General features: G+C 47.8%; 1 protein-coding gene across 1 annotated transcript; it reads right to left on the bottom strand.

The window, feature by feature from the left end:
- Nucleotides 1-3,368: 3,368 nt before the first annotated feature.
- Nucleotides 3,369-15,151, bottom strand: trpv1 (transient receptor potential cation channel, subfamily V, member 1). The gene is made up of 17 exons (XM_086160779.1): nucleotides 14,871-15,151; nucleotides 14,702-14,783; nucleotides 12,352-12,579; nucleotides 12,070-12,203; nucleotides 11,149-11,301; nucleotides 10,926-11,063; nucleotides 10,534-10,823; nucleotides 9,624-9,800; nucleotides 9,384-9,539; nucleotides 9,194-9,289; nucleotides 8,679-8,749; nucleotides 7,977-8,142; nucleotides 7,815-7,881; nucleotides 6,966-7,291; nucleotides 6,494-6,615; nucleotides 3,812-3,933; nucleotides 3,369-3,704 (listed from the first exon to the last, which is right to left on the bottom strand). Exons 3-16 carry the CDS (start codon nucleotides 12,555-12,557, stop codon nucleotides 3,852-3,854), a joined length of 2,184 nt encoding a protein of 727 aa, XP_086016905.1. The 5' UTR covers nucleotides 12,558-12,579; nucleotides 14,702-14,783; nucleotides 14,871-15,151; the 3' UTR covers nucleotides 3,369-3,704; nucleotides 3,812-3,851.
- Between the last annotated feature and the right edge of the window lie 184 nt (nucleotides 15,152-15,335).

Genomic DNA, 15,335 nt, shown 5'->3' on the forward strand with positions numbered 1-15,335 from the left:
AAACACATCTTGCAAGTGATCAATTGCAACATTTTTGTGTTAATGAGTGCTTTGACCCAGCACTTTAGGGAACTTTTTCCATGTGTGTGAGTGTGTGTGTGTGTGTGTGTGTGTGTGTTTGCGCGCGTGTGCACGTGTGCACACATCTGTACTGTTATTGTCATTCCCTGCTTCTTCCATTCTCACACTTGTCTTTCTGTGTGCCTGGATCTCAACGGATCCTGTCGATTCTACTTCAGACCTGTCTGCGAGCTTTTCTTATGCATGTAAGAAAGAAGATGAGCAGACAGATCCCTCACTGAGAAACCGTAACGTCTGTCGGCGGACGTTTTGATTTGTTTTAGTTGTTTTTTTGTTTGTTTTTTTTCATTATTTTCGCGCAGTCAGGAACCTCTGGCCCTGACAGATTCTCAAGTCTCACAATGACACATTCACAAATATTCCCTCTCGAGGACATAAGAGACTGGCGGTCTTGTTTGAGCAGCGAGGCATGTGTTACCCACACATGTCAAGGGGTTTTATTATTATTTTATCTTTTTTTTTTTTTTTTTTTTTTTTTTTTGGCAAATGTATTTATTTGTATAATAGGACTATTCAAGCTGGATCCCTCTCTGTCACCTAAGGACATGCGCAATCAGGTTTGTTTGTACATAGTAAGGATTCAGCAGGGAGCGAAGGGGGTCGCCACGGTTCGTCGCGCTCTGCTTTTTAATGCTGCAATGAATTCAGGTGTTTCCAAATGAGTCGCCAGGCGCCAGGTGACAAGATTTGTTGAAAGGAAAGTCTCGGAGAGGTAAACCGTCACACCGCTCGATGGCCAAAGTCAGGTTAACAAGGACACACGATCATTGAGATGTGCCACGTTATCTTTCCTTTCTAGATTTTTTTTTTTTTTTTTTGTGTTGTTGGAACCAAGACAAATGTATTACTTGAATGTTGAGATTATTTGTTTTGCAGGTGTGGAAAGGGGGTGGGGGTGGGGAGATTCGTTCAATTGTGCCGACAAAACCCCGGAGTAAAAAAAAAAACAAAATGCTAGTGTTGCGTAGATCCCAGCTCCGAACCCAAACTAGAGTTTGGATCCATACGGGGGCGAGGAAGGGAGGGACGGGGGGCGCGAGTGAAAAAAGTCGTGCATAGTCGCTACTGATCAGGACGTGAAGTCTGCTCCAAACGACCAAATTGATCACTTGCAAGATCAAACCCAGGCAAACAGAAACTGACTTCTGAGTTCAGAGTGAAACAGCAGATGCATTGTTTATTTTATTGTACACTGGCTTACCTACTAGACTACTGTAACTTTAAAGTTTAATGATTGTTTGTGTGTGTGTGTGTGTGTGTGTGTGTGTGTGTGTGTGTGTGTGTGTGTGTGTGTGTGTGTGTGTGTGTGTGTGTGTGTGTGTGTGTGTGTGTGTGTGTGTGTGTGTGTGTGTGACAGCGTTGCCTGCAGACGTGGGAAGTGCTGAGAGAGAGAGAGTGTGTGTGTGTGTGTGTGTTTGCGTGCGTGTATGTGTATAAACACAACGACGCCCCATGTTTTGTTCATCTAACTCCCTAACAGCCCCTAAAAAGCCTTAAGTGTTTGGTCCTTGGACTTTCCTTGAGCATGGTTTTAATGAAAACCCCAAATAATAAGGAGAACGAAGGCAGTGAGGATACACAGAAACAGCAATTTTGTTTTTCTTTGTTTTTTTTTTCCGTGGTCTTTTTATTTTAATGAAGTTTTGAATAGGCAGAGCAATTCCTTAGAGATTCTTTACGGAGAGCAAGAAAAGGAGTAATATTTTGTAATTATATATTTTAGCAATGTGTAGTTACTGAGCTGAAATGTTTTTTTTTTGTTTGTTTTTTTTTCCTCCAAGATTCAAAAGCTTCAGTTTGCAGTTGTGACTATTTATAATATTTTGATTTGCTTGTTATTTAAATTTTATTTTTCTTCATTGTTTCTTGTACTATTGCTGTGAAATGGAAGAAGGTCCATAAAGCCTTTCTTTTTGTCATTCTGTACGACAGACGAAGAGGCCAGAGCGTGAGAGTTGTGCTACTCTTTTTGTAATATTGTAATAATAAAATAAAATTCTAATTTATGCTTTGAGACGAGTCTGGAACACTTGTTTGGATTTTCCGTGTTTTTGAGCGCACCTAACTTCAATAACCTCTTTCCCCGGACAGTTATTTGTTTTGTTTTTTTTGTTTGTTTGTTTTGTTTTCGTGTTTTTAACCACAAGTTTTAGCCGTAATGCCCCCCAGCTGTAGGTTCATCCAGAACCGCTTCCGCCAAATGTTAACCGGAAGTGGAATAGACAAAACCGGCTGTGGAATCCGCAAGACCGTTTGCTGCCAGACCGCAATGAAAAAATAAAGTTCTTTAAAATTATATGTATTTCTCTTACTTAAAAAAATATATTTGCGGGAACGTTTTTTAGCGAGTGTTAGCTCTGCTGACTTCCTTAGTCAAGTGCAGGAGGGAGGCGCAGGCGGAAATGGAATTGTTTCAAAATAAAATAAGACGGAAAACTAACGAAAGTAAAATTCATCTAACATGAAACAGTTACCGTACTTTGCGGCTGGGTACTGAGCAATGGACTATTTTGTGCCGGACCGAGGAGAACGATTCATGTTGCTAAAAATTAACGTATTTCAATTTTTACTTCCGGGGAAATTAATTTCGAAAATCGTCACTTCCGCCTACGCCTCACACCTGCACTTGACTGAATCTTTTTTTTTTTTGGCAAGTCCATCGGAAAGCTAACACCCCGCAAATATATGTCACTGTAGAGTTTATTTTTTGAAAAGTTAAAAAAAAACAACGACGATGACACACCGGAAGGCTCTTAAGAGCGCCGGCAAAAAGAGCTACATTTAACAGAAATTACCAAGAGTCCGACTTAAACTACGGGTGATTCCAACGGTCGGCTAGCGAATGAAGCCACGTAACGACCAAGCACCTTGCAATAAAAGAAAAGTCCTTGGAAAATATGTTTCAGGAAAAAAAACAAGAAGAAAAACGCAACTTTCAATGCCGAAAACACGATGACGGAGTGGACTGGACGTAAACAGCACACTTCAAGTGTCAACATCTTCCATCCCCGCCAGATGGGACCGTCTAACGGCAGGGACACAAGCTAATGGCTCCCGCTGATTCTGACTTTGAATTATGGTGAGTACATAATGTTGTGATAATAGTCGTTAAAAGTTCATAATAGAAGGTATAGTGGTTACATTTCCATTCCCCTTTTTTATTACCCTTATGTCCGCCCAAAAAGTGTGAAAAACCAGTGCGTGGCTCGCACAGATGCTGGTCGTTTTAATCAAATGTAAAGGGGGAGAGCGGCGTGGGCAGCATTTAAAAGAAAAACACCGTGAAATAAACCAGGATCGTCTTTATTGTCACGATACTTGCCCACGAATTAAATTTCATTCTGTGATTTTTTTTTCTCATTTGCAATCGGCACCTGTTGCACTCCCAACGATTAGTCAATCCCTGCGAGCAATTACCCTTTCTGCTCAGCAGCCCTGGAGATTTTCGACTTGAAGACTTTGAAAAACTAAATTACAGAAATCAAGGCCGGGCAGCGATCAGACGTGTTTGTGGAAATGTTAAGCGTAGATTTAGACAAGACGGACGTCCTGAAGCTCCGTGTCTGAGGTGTGGTTGGTCTGCCCCCGATGGCTGTTCGTGAACCAGCCTCTCCAGCTCCTCCCTGTGGATAAAGACCAGATCTGCAGATCTCTCCTTCAACACAAAAACGTTTTGCCAAAAAAAAAAAAAAAAAAGCATTTTGTGAATCTTGTGCGTCTGCAACTGCACCTCTGTTTGTTCTGATCGGTGTGTTGTCTGACGCCGGCTGTCAGCCGCGATCCGAGCACCCTGGATCCTCATTGATTTTGCTCAGGTTGATGTTCCATTTGTTCCAGTTGACTTCCTCCACTCTGGGATGACAAGACGACACATGCTCCAATTAGTGTGACGCATTGCCGGGACTGTCACACAGAAACAGCTGCCATCTTGTCTTTTAATCTCCAAACCTTTTTTTTTGTGTGTGTCTGAGTTATTAATATCGTTACCTGCTGCTCAGACCAGCAAACCGTGCTGTTTCTGCTTTTGTTTTTTTCAAGAGCAAGTGACTTTTTGTTTTTAACCGACCGCATCCCCCAGTTGTCTCGTCCGGGCACTGGACAGTGGCGGCCGTGGGGAAACGCAGAGTGTGACTATCATGGCTGGTTTGGAAAGTCGGCGGAGATTATGTGGTCGTCGACGTAGCAGGGACGTTCGTTTCTACGGCCGCCGTATTTGTCTGCACGCCATCCCCTGGTGCTAGCCGGTGCTCCTTCTACAGAGCCTGTCGTTTTTAAACTCACGCACACCGTGACCACGATTGAGAAAGTGCAATCACCGTTTCACCAACGTGTTCATTGACAAGACACACATTCGGGAGGTTATTAGAGAACATAGTTGTTTGATGTTCACCTATAACCTAGCATTAATGCTTATCTGTCATATCCGATCCTGAGTAAATGTTTGTGGTATGAAATCGTCCATAGGTAGCTGACATAGATATCATGCATATTCATTCATTATCTATATCACTTGTCCTGCAGTAGGGGGGCACATGGGTGCTGAAGCCTAACCCTGGACCGGTAGATCACAGGGTCTCATATGGAGCTATTCATCATCTCGTCCACGTCTCATACAGACATGCAACCGTTCACCCTCTCATTCAGACTTCATATAGAAACGTGAAACCATTCTCCCTGTCATTCGCACATTATAGAGTGATACAAACTTTCACACGTCTAGGCAATTTGGGGTCTCCGCTGCACCTCGTGCATGTTTTATGACCGTTGGAGGAACCTGTAGAACCCGGCGGAACGTGGAGACTCCACACAGAAAGGCCCCCCCCCAGTGGGAATAAAATCAGGGACTTTCTCACTGCACTACCATACTGCCTCGTGCTGTATATGTGACAGTAGATCGACATATACGCTTAACATGCGTGTAATAAGTTGGATGGCCGTTTCTAATGTGCTGTATAAGATACATGGAAAATGTCACATGTATTAGACATTATCAGATTTATCTTGGAGGGGAAAAAATTGCAAAGGAAGCGCTTTATGAATAAATCATGGTACGAGACTTACGTGTTAAAAGACAAGTAATGCATAAAATGAATTACTGTGGGGGGGCTTGGGATATTTTGTTTCTTTCTTTTCTTTAATATATACATGGAGGAGCCTAATACCAGCCAGAGTGATTTCCGTTTGACAGATGCATTCTGACAAACACACACACACGCACACACACGCACGCACACACACACACACACACACACACACCCCACACCACACCACCCAGACGGATATAACATAAGAATACAGCTCCGCCAGGAGACGTTTGTTTGAGCTGAGTCTGACTGGAATCACATTACATTTGCAGGTATTTGGTCATGAATATTTAAGCCCCTCCGCTCCTGTCAGAAATAGTCCTTATTTCTTTTTTAGTTCTCTCTGCACCACTGCTGTTTTTTTTTTTTTGTTTTTTTTTAAGAGGTCGCCGCTCCAAGCACGAGTTGCAGCACCACCAAAATATCTCCGAGCCAGTGCCGGTCCCAACATTCAGCCGACCAGATTGTGACGGGGAAACTTGTGACTCGCTGATCTCACATACAGAATGGACTTATGCGCTGAAAAATGGGACCTCTTGTTTTCAGCAGTTCGATTTGCAAGGAAAAAAAAAAATTCCAGTGGAATTTTAAAAATGTCTATATATATATATTTGGAATGAATGAATGATTAGCGGCAGCGCAGCAGTTAGCACCTCCTCCTCGCAGCAAGGACGTCCATGGTTGGATTCCAACTGTGTGGAGTCTCCATGTTCTCCCCGTGTCTGCGTGAGGTTCCTCCATCAGTCCAAGAGAGAGGAGACCATAAATTGCACAGATGTATGAATGAGAGGGTGAACGGCCGTATGTCTCCACATGCACCCCCTGAAGCGCAGGGTAAACGGTATCAATAATAGAGGAATGAATCGTTGGACTTTATTTCTGACAAAGCCGTTTCAGCCGTGCGTGTCATGGATCGGCCGGGGGTAGCGGGGACATTTAAAATGTCTCGCGGCACTAAGGGAAGGGGGTTCATGAGGAAGCTGCTCCCTCCCGCCTGTCCTGTCTTAAGCCACCTGAAAGCCGAGGAGACGTTTCACCGCCACGCATATATTTCAAAGAACGAAGGTTAACCTCCCATTGGCGCTGGGGGAACGCTGCAGTCGGAGTAATTTATCATCTGCGCACCGCCAGCCTTTTGACTGTTCATTGCAAATCTACTGCATCCAGTAGCTCCTTAGCTGTGGCGGACGCAGCGAGGCTCCAAAAAATGAAAAACCCTGGGATAATCAAATCACCTCGGTCCTCTCCGACCAGGCGGGGACATAATGGACTTATCTATTTTGATGATTGAATTATTGCCTTGGGAAAAAGAAGACGAAGGAGCAGACCTGAAACACCATCGCATGTCTTTCTCGCTGGCGGTGCCCAGGTTTGTCTCCACGCCGCAGCGCCACCTCCTCTTCAGGCACGTGGGCAGCCTCTTCTCCATGTCCAGGATGGTGATGGCCCTCTGGAGACAGCCGACGGCAGAAGTTACACATTACCCTCAAAAGAGGAAGTGCCTCAGGGCAAACTAGAGTGTGGGTTTAATTCACTATTTAGTCTTGTTTTAACCTGGCCAAAACCTTAGTGGACCACGATGGCTGGCAGGTGGACAAGATCATGCATCTTCATTGGGGTATAGACCCTCATCAGGATCTACCGCCATATTGTTTTACATGCCGACTGGTGTCGTTTGCTGACACAAGAGGGCACCAAAGAGCAAGCCAAAGTGGAAGGACAAGTCTGGAAGGTTAGGAGAACTCAAATTTCGTTGTCCTCATATGAGGACTCTTTGTCACCAGTGGCGAAATTTCTGACCTGCAGCTTCCAGATGCTGGTTGTCTCCAGGGTGAGCTTCTCCACGGTGCGGTTCATTAGGGCGATGAGCATGTTGAGCAGCAGGATGTAGGTGAGGATGATGTACCCGATGAGCAGCACGTAGAAAACTTCCTTGTGCTGGTACTCCTCGGTGAACTCCATGTCACCCATGCCGATGGTGAACTTGAAGAGCTGCAGCGTGGTGTAGGAGATGTTGCGGAAGGTGGGTCTCATGCATGGCTCCTCGGTTCTGACGGGCTCGAAAAGGCGCGTCTTGGTCGCGGTCTGGTTCTTGGCAGGGGCCTCGATGAGCAAGCTGACCACCGCTGTGACAACGGAGGAGGGGTGAAGGTTACTCACAGTGCATCCGATATCAGATGATCCACCAGGATGCTCTGAGTGTGTCGGATGGAGCTCCTTTCTGAAAGTTTCAAGCTTTTTTTCGTTGACTCATATCCACTCTTAATGTATGGAGTCGGCGAGGAGTTCCTCCCACAGTCCAAAAACATGCAGGAGGTTCAACGTGTACCCCTAAACTGTCCAGACGTGTGATTGAGATGGTGAATGGTTTTATGTGTGATTTCTGAATGTGGTCCTGTGATGGACTGGCAACCTTGCCTCTCATCCAGTGACAGCTGGGATAAGCTCCAGAACCCCATGTGTCCCTGGGGTGTAAATAATGTATGAATTTGCTCTTAGCTTTTGTCCTCTCCCTCCCAACCTGCTTCTTTTGTCTTCCCGTTTCCTTTTCCCCACAGTCCTGTCATTTCACGTAAGGGGGGGTCGAGGAGAAACCCAATGAAACCCAGTGATTTTTTTCAAGTCAGACAGCTTTTACCCCGAACTAACCTGCCGAAAATCCAAAGAGGAAGACCATGTAGATGACTAGGAAGCGCATGATGTCACTGAGGATCATCTGCAAAAAAAAAAAAAAGAGCAAAAGCCCGGGAGGCGTCACTCCTGCAGCGGCGCTAACAGCGCCAGAATGTGGTGCGTCTGGCTCAGGGCTACCTTCTGTATCATCACGCTGTAGATGCCCATGTGCCTGTTGCCCCTGGAGTAGTAGAGCAGGTTGACCCAGCTGAGAGCCAGGCTCAGCACCAGGAAGCCCAGGTATTCCTGCCAGCCGCTCAGGTACAGCCCGGCCGAGACCAGGAAGAGGACGGCCTGCAGGAAACTGGAACCCACAGAGAGCCAGGTAGTCACATTAAGCTGCAGCGCGGCGTTATTCATCCTCTTTGACGCTCCGACGTGTTTTAAATAACTCAACGATCACTAGAGGTGGCGTACTGCTCAGAGCTTCCACCTCACAGCAAAAAAAAAAAAAAAATCTCTGGTTTCTTGTGAGTGAATGGTTGGTTTTCTCCTCATGACATGAATGAATGAGTGACTGGTTTTATATTTTTTATGGCCCTATGATTGACTGGATTGGCAGTATAGACAACCAATGAATATGAATGCCTTGCGTACACATCGGACTCGGTCACGCAACCAAAGTAAATGGCGACCCAACAGTGCAAATGTTTCCCGAAGGTGATTTCGCTCTGAGCTGCACATCCCCAGAACACGGGGATCTCTAGGCTCCTTCCATGACGATGAGCGCGCATTTTTACAAAAAGCATCTCGTGGAGTCAGCGTCAACCGTCGCCGTCGGAGTTATATCGTGCTCTGAGTGGCACGGAGGGATTTTTTTAGTACTTGGGGCGTACTTACAAAAGTAACTCATAGTATCCGTCAACCAGTAGCGTCTGCAGCTTGGGCCGTTTCCTCTTCATGTCGAGTATCTGGAAATGCAGGCCAGAGTTATGATCGCTCGCTGCAGGTTGCCATCGGAAACGGGCGCGAGGGTTCATTTATGCTCGCGTTAAGCGGGCTGTTTACATACATAACACAAGTATGCTTACAGTGGCTGTTAAGTAATACATCCACTTGAGGGCAGTCCCATTTCAGATAGCCATTTCATGGCGGCGGCAGAGGAGCTTGTGATAATGTATATTCTACGAGAGGCAGTGCAGTAGATGCTTCTTCATCTTATCTTGACTGGAGTGCGGCCATTTTTGTAGTCTTCTTGTTTCTCGCGCAACGCCGCCCCCTCCCCGCGACTTCTAGTGATACTGTTCCCACTTCACATAGGCTAGCGCCCCGAAAACGTACAGGGAATGAATGCAGAGCGCAGGCGGAGCGTAGTTATGGTTGAGGGTAAATGAACCTTCAGGCTCCCGACGTACCCCGACGACGAAGAAATAGCAGTTAGCGATCGTCGTCAGCAGCTGCCCGGAGAGGTAGAGGTAGCCGTGGATGCTGCGCTCAAGTGGAAACGGCGGCTTCAGGGGGGAAGAGGAAGAAGAGGAGCAAAATGTCAGTCTTTCTCGGGGCTCACCAACAAACACGTGATGGGTGCACGGCCGCCAAACCCACCTTGCTGTTCTTCTTGTTGTACGCCACCGCGGTGAAGATGATCAAGTACAGTAAGTAGACGATGAAGTTGATGAAAAACATCCGACCCGCAAAGCTCTTCCACTTCTCTTCAAGCAGGCAGTTCAGCGACTCCGTCTGCAGCATCTCATGGCGGTTCTGGAAGGGGACACGGTACAGGTTTTTTGGCGAGGAAAAAATAACCAGAGACGCTGCACCGACCAGGCCGCGGACGGGACTCACGGGAATGTCGCTGCCATATACGAGGATCTCCAACACTGATTTGTCCTCGAAGGAGTCCACGAAGGCCAGGTCGTACAGGGAGGCCTGGACAGGTCCGTAAACCCACTCGGTGAATTTGCGAGACAAGTGTTTGGTCTGCCTATCGTGGAACTCCCGTTTCAGAATGTGGGAAAAAATCTGCGAACAAAAAAAGAGGATACTTTCACAGCGAGAAGGTCCCTGGTTGGACTCCGACAAGGGGGGTGCTTTCTCTGTGGAGTCTCCATGTTCTCCACAGGTTCTCCGGGCAAAAAACATGCAGGAGGCTCACCGGAGACCCTAAATTGTCCAGACATGTGAATGAGTGAGTTAACGGTCCAGGGTGAATCCTGCCTCTCGCCCAGCGACAGCTGGGACGGGCTGCGACCCACCCTGCAGAGCCTTCTAGATAATGAACGATTGCACGTTTTCCCCGGGTTCTCCAGTTTCCTCCCGCAGTCCAAAAATACGCAGATGGTTAATTGTGAAAAATTGGGAACGTTGCCCAGATGTGTGCGTGGCTGTTTGTCGGGTGAACCCGGCCCCTGGACCTCAACCCTACGATTCAAATTGGAGGAAAAACACTAGATAATGGATGTATGGCTGAGAGAATGAATGAATGGATGGATGACTTTGCATGCTCTCCCCATTGATTTACTCCAGATTCTCTCCGCAGAAGTCTCTAAATTGTCCGTAGGTGCGAATGAGAGAGGGAATGTTCCGATATATCAGCCAGTGGCCTTGTGATTGACAGAAGACAGGTTTAATCCCGCCTTAATACCCAAACCCGCTCCACATCCCAACCCCCTGGGTTTAGATGATCATCATGGACACTGAATGAGCCTGGAAGGTGTGTTTAGCCCCTCCCCCACGCCATCACGCCCGTCCCTACCCCGCTCTTTCCTGTCCTGGCGGCCAGTTTGAGCGGCGTCAGGTTGTTGTGGTTCTCCTTTTCCTCCAGCTTCAGCTTCGGATGCAGTCGGGCCGCATTGATGAGGATGCGGTCGTACATCCCGGTGATGAAGTCGGTGTTTTCCTTGGTGTTGTCGGCCACAACCACCAGGGCATGCAGCACCGTGTTACCGAGGGAGTCCGCCATGTCGGCGTCCGGGTCGTTCTCCATTAAGAAGTCCACGATGTCCGGCTGGTTGGTGCACGCCGCCAGAGACAGAGGCAGCTCGCCTGGGGGATAAAGGAACGTTACGCTTCAAGGGTGAAGTTTAACGCAACAAGGGAGCTCCCCAGAGGCTCTTCCTCTTCTTCTCGACAGCGGCTTCCACTCACCGAAATAGAAGTTGGGCCCATCGTGTGGCTTGAAGAACTTCCCGTAGGCCTTCGCGTGGACATCTGCCCCCTTGCTGACCAGCAGCGTGACATAGTAGAGGCTCCGTCTCTCGATGGCGATGTGGAGGGCGGTCTGGCCTGCGGTGAGGAAGGCATCAGCGCATCGCTGGATCATGTTTCTTCTGGGAGCCGACCACGGCGAGGACGTTTGTCCCGGAAGTACCTTTGTAGTAGCTGTTGGTGTAGGCCCCGTTCACAAACTTCCCGATGTCCCCCATCCTCTCTGAGATCTCCATCAGCCGCTCCACCGTCTGGTTCCTGCCGTCCTGGAGGTGCAGCAGGGCCTTCATCAGGGCGGTTTTCCCCTCGGGCTGATCTGCAGGTGCCGGCGCACACAAGGGGTAAAGGGTGAGTGCTCTGGATCCTTAACCAGCCGTTGCCAATTGGACCTTCAAAATATGCCAATTCCATGATGGGAACGTTCCCCCGTTTCTATAATTATGAGATTTGCTTCACTCCTCAACCATCCCATTGTCATTTTGAGGTTTCTCACTCACATTCAGGTCATATATTGACAAAATGTATAAATAACAGGGGTTGCTGCAGCCAATCACCTGCCTCCATCTAACCCTCTTTTCTCACGCCAACTAACTTCCTGTCCTCTTTTCCTCCATCCATAAACCCCCCCTTCTGGTCCTCTTCCAAGCCTCCAACGTCAGCATCCTTTTACTGAGATCTCCAGCGTCCCTCCTCTGGCCATGACCAAACCATCTCAGACTGACTTCATCTCCAAAACATCTCACGTGCACTGTCCACTCTGATGGACTCACTCCCGATCTTCTCCATTCTGCTCACTCCCTAAGAGAACCTCTACATCTTCATCTCTGCTGCCTTCAGGTCTGCCTCGCGTCTCCTCAGCGTCATCGGCAAAGCCTGGTCGTCCACGGAGATTCCTGTGGCTAACCTCATCCGCCAGCCTGGTGCGGATCCCTGAAGCAAACCACTCTGACGTACCTCTGTGGTATATCATATATTTAACCAGGTATTAAAACATAACAAAAAAAAAATCACATTCATCTGTGATTGTTTTTCAGGAGCAGCCTCCTCGCTTCCGCCGCCAAACGATCGGACAGCCGACACTCACACAAGCTGTCGGAGAGCCGCGTGCCTTCTCGACGCAGGTATTGTTCCAGGCCATCCAGCTGGCTCACGTCGCCGCTGGCCGCCGCCGCAAACAATCTCTCGAAAGGGAACCTGTCGTCATCGCACCGGATGTCTCTGAAAATCACACGGGGATAACACACACCCTGTTGTTTACCGGGTGGATTTACCTCTCGCTCCGCCTCCGTCACCAGCTCGATGATGCACAGCAGACGCGCTCGAATGTCTCGCTTCTGCAGGTGGAGATCACATCACGGAGACTCACCTGATGAAACCGGCGTTGACTCTGATTTCATCTTTGATCCGCTTATTGTCCTGGTAGTCGGTATCCATCGCAGCCTTGGGCGTACTGGGACCCAGACCCAGAGCGGTGGCCACACCCCCCCTCTGCTTCCCTTTCTGGTCTAACCGCTCCGCCTCCGTCCTGTTGTCCATCGGCAGGGAGATGCCGAACATCTCGGACTTGTCCATTTTCGGCTCCTACGCCGGCGATCTGCGGCGGGAAGTGGCAAGACTCAGATGACCGACCATACCAAAGGGTAAACCCAGTTTTATCTTTTATATAATTGTCATCATCATGCAGAGCATCTTATTTACACGCAGTGGAATGTAATTGATTACTGATTGGGTGACTCAAAAATGATATAGCGCTACAGTGCAAATTATAATGAGAGTAATATATTGTTATTATTATTACGATTAATGTTATTGTTGTTGCTGTTATCAGTGCCCATAATTTAAAAAAACGACACACACACTGGTTAATTGGGGGAGTTCAGCATGTGGTGCAATTAGCATTTGGATGCCTTGCAAAGGGGCGCTTATACTGTTTGGGCGGAGGATTAAAACTTTGAGTCTCATTCAGGGACGATGCTTCTCTTCTGAGGTAAAAAAAAAGAAAAAACGCTCAGCACAACAGAACGCGTGGAGCTTCCCAGCGGTTTTTCTGTATCCTGGGCTCTGATTGGCTCAGCGACCGTAGCATCATTCTCTGCGCATAGCACGCATCCGGTGTGACGCCTTGACCTTTTCACATTGACGATTGCTACTAGTGTTACTCGGCGTTGTTGTGTTTGTGTGAATGATACAGGCACTGTTTATAAGTTTGTGGGGAGTGTTGTAAAGCTTCAAGATATAGAGATATAATAAAATCAAAAATATTGTCGCTACTTGGCTTTTTTGTTTATCGCGGCTGGTTCTGGAACGTACCCCCCCCCCCAGCGATAAACCTTGGGCTACCGTATTTCCAATGTCCTTGGAATAAAAAGCGCAGGAATCATTTTTGGCCTTTGAACATAAGCTTTTCTTTTCGATTTCAAAAAAATGTCCTCGTATGAGGACCTTACTTCAATGGACAAATCTGTATGCTGAACCATTCAGGTGTCCACCTTTTTTTGTTTAGTCAATGAAGCAACTTTAATTCCTAAAGAAGGCATTGTTTGTTATCGCTCACTTTTAAAATACGCATGTTTTTCAATCAGAGCTAAATGGATATTATCCCCCGTCCCCGTCACACTCTTGCTTTTTCAACCGATGGAGACGGTTGGAGGTCTCTGATTTGGGTTAGAAATGTTGGGTTTCTCCGGAGCGGCACGGTGGCACAGTGGTCAGCTTCGGCCTCACAGTTTGCATGTTGGAAAAACTGTCCCGAGTGAGTGAATGGTTGTTTCTCTATATATTTGTCCCTGCGCCTCTCGTCTGATGACAGCTGGGATAGGCTCCTTTGACCCTGAGTGCAGGATAAGTGGCAGAAAATGGATGGATGTTGGGTTTCACCGATCTTGAGTGCAGGATTATTTGACTGGAGAGTGAATGAACGAATGATGCCACATGACTGACGATGGAAAAAAAACAACCTCAGGAGGATCTGGGTGACGCCTTGGGTCACATGACCCTGTTTCTGAACATGGGTTTTCCCAGGAAGCACCTCCACAGCCAGTCACAGTCACACCGCATCTTCGGACATGTGATGCCCCCCGGCCGGTCACCCCAACAAGGATCTTATTTATAAGCAGAATTCCATGAGAGCGTCCAAGTACAGAGCGGTAAATCTTGAACTCTCCATTTGCCGTGCACTTTGCATTGAAGCAAGATGGCAACGGAAAGGATCCCGCTGACGTTCAGATGATCAAACTGAAATCTGAGTCAGTAGGGGACGCGTGACCTGCAGTTAGCCCGACCCACCGCCCACTCTGTTTTATGTCCAGCAGCAAAAAAAAAAAAAAAAAAAGGAGAATAGGTGATTGGAAAAACTGAACTAATGTCTGAAGAATTTTTAACCTAGAGAAAAAAAAAGGATGTGAGAACGCCTGGTTCCTCATCTGACAACTCCCATCGCCCAAATAATGAAGGAGACACGGCGACGATACGTCACACATCAACCAATTTTTTTTTTTTTTTTTTTTTAAATCAAATTTCTCATCAGATCGCCAGAAGTGAATTAAGATTTTTAAGCAGTTATTTATGCTTCAGCCAGCCCTCAGGCGCTTGTTTATAGTATAATTTCAGGAAAACACTCTGTGATTTCCAGGCCATTGTTGCTATCAAGGGGGGAAAAAAAAAAAAACGACCATTTAAATAATGCAGGTCGAAAATGGTAAACAAAGAAAACTCACCTCCGTGCAGAAGGGTTGTTGTCCCGAATCCGAAGCAGACTGCCGGCGGCGGCGGGGCGTGTGAGTCCTCCTCCCGCCCGTGCTTAACACAACATAGATCAGATTAGAGGGAAAAAGCCAGAAGGAGATGGGGTGACCCGCCCTGGAGAATATCCGAGTGCATCATTACGTCTTGAGAGGATGCAGCAGTATTGACCCGGGACGGTGGGGGAGGGAGTCCGCCACGATGTGGAGAGGGGCTCAAAAGCAATTTCCGCGTCTCGGAGAAGTGAAATCGGCACGAGGAACCCGCGGAGAACGGCCTCCTGGAAAATTCCGGCAGAGGAACAACCCGCGCTCTTCTCTCACCGCCGAAATCAAAAAGCGGTTGCTTCTTTCTTTCTTTGTTTCTCCCGTCTTTCAGAGCATCGCGCTGCCGGGAGACGGGGCCTGCGGCTGCGGCGGCAGTGCAGAGGTCCCGTGACCGAGGCTGCAGGCTTGCAGGACTCCACTTCCGCTCCCCCTGCGGCTGCGGCGGCAGTGCAGAGGTCCCGTGACCGAGGCTGCAGGCTTGCAGGACTCCACTTCCGCTCCCCTGACACTCACGGGGAGCACACACTTGTAGCTTACTTCCTCTTTGCAAAGGATGCCAGTA

Source organism: Fistularia commersonii, chromosome 15 (genome assembly GCF_037954325.1).
Source record: "Fistularia commersonii isolate RoL2024-O1a breed Wild chromosome 15, RoL_Fcom_v1.0, whole genome shotgun sequence".
NCBI lineage: Eukaryota > Metazoa > Chordata > Actinopteri > Syngnathiformes > Fistulariidae > Fistularia > Fistularia commersonii.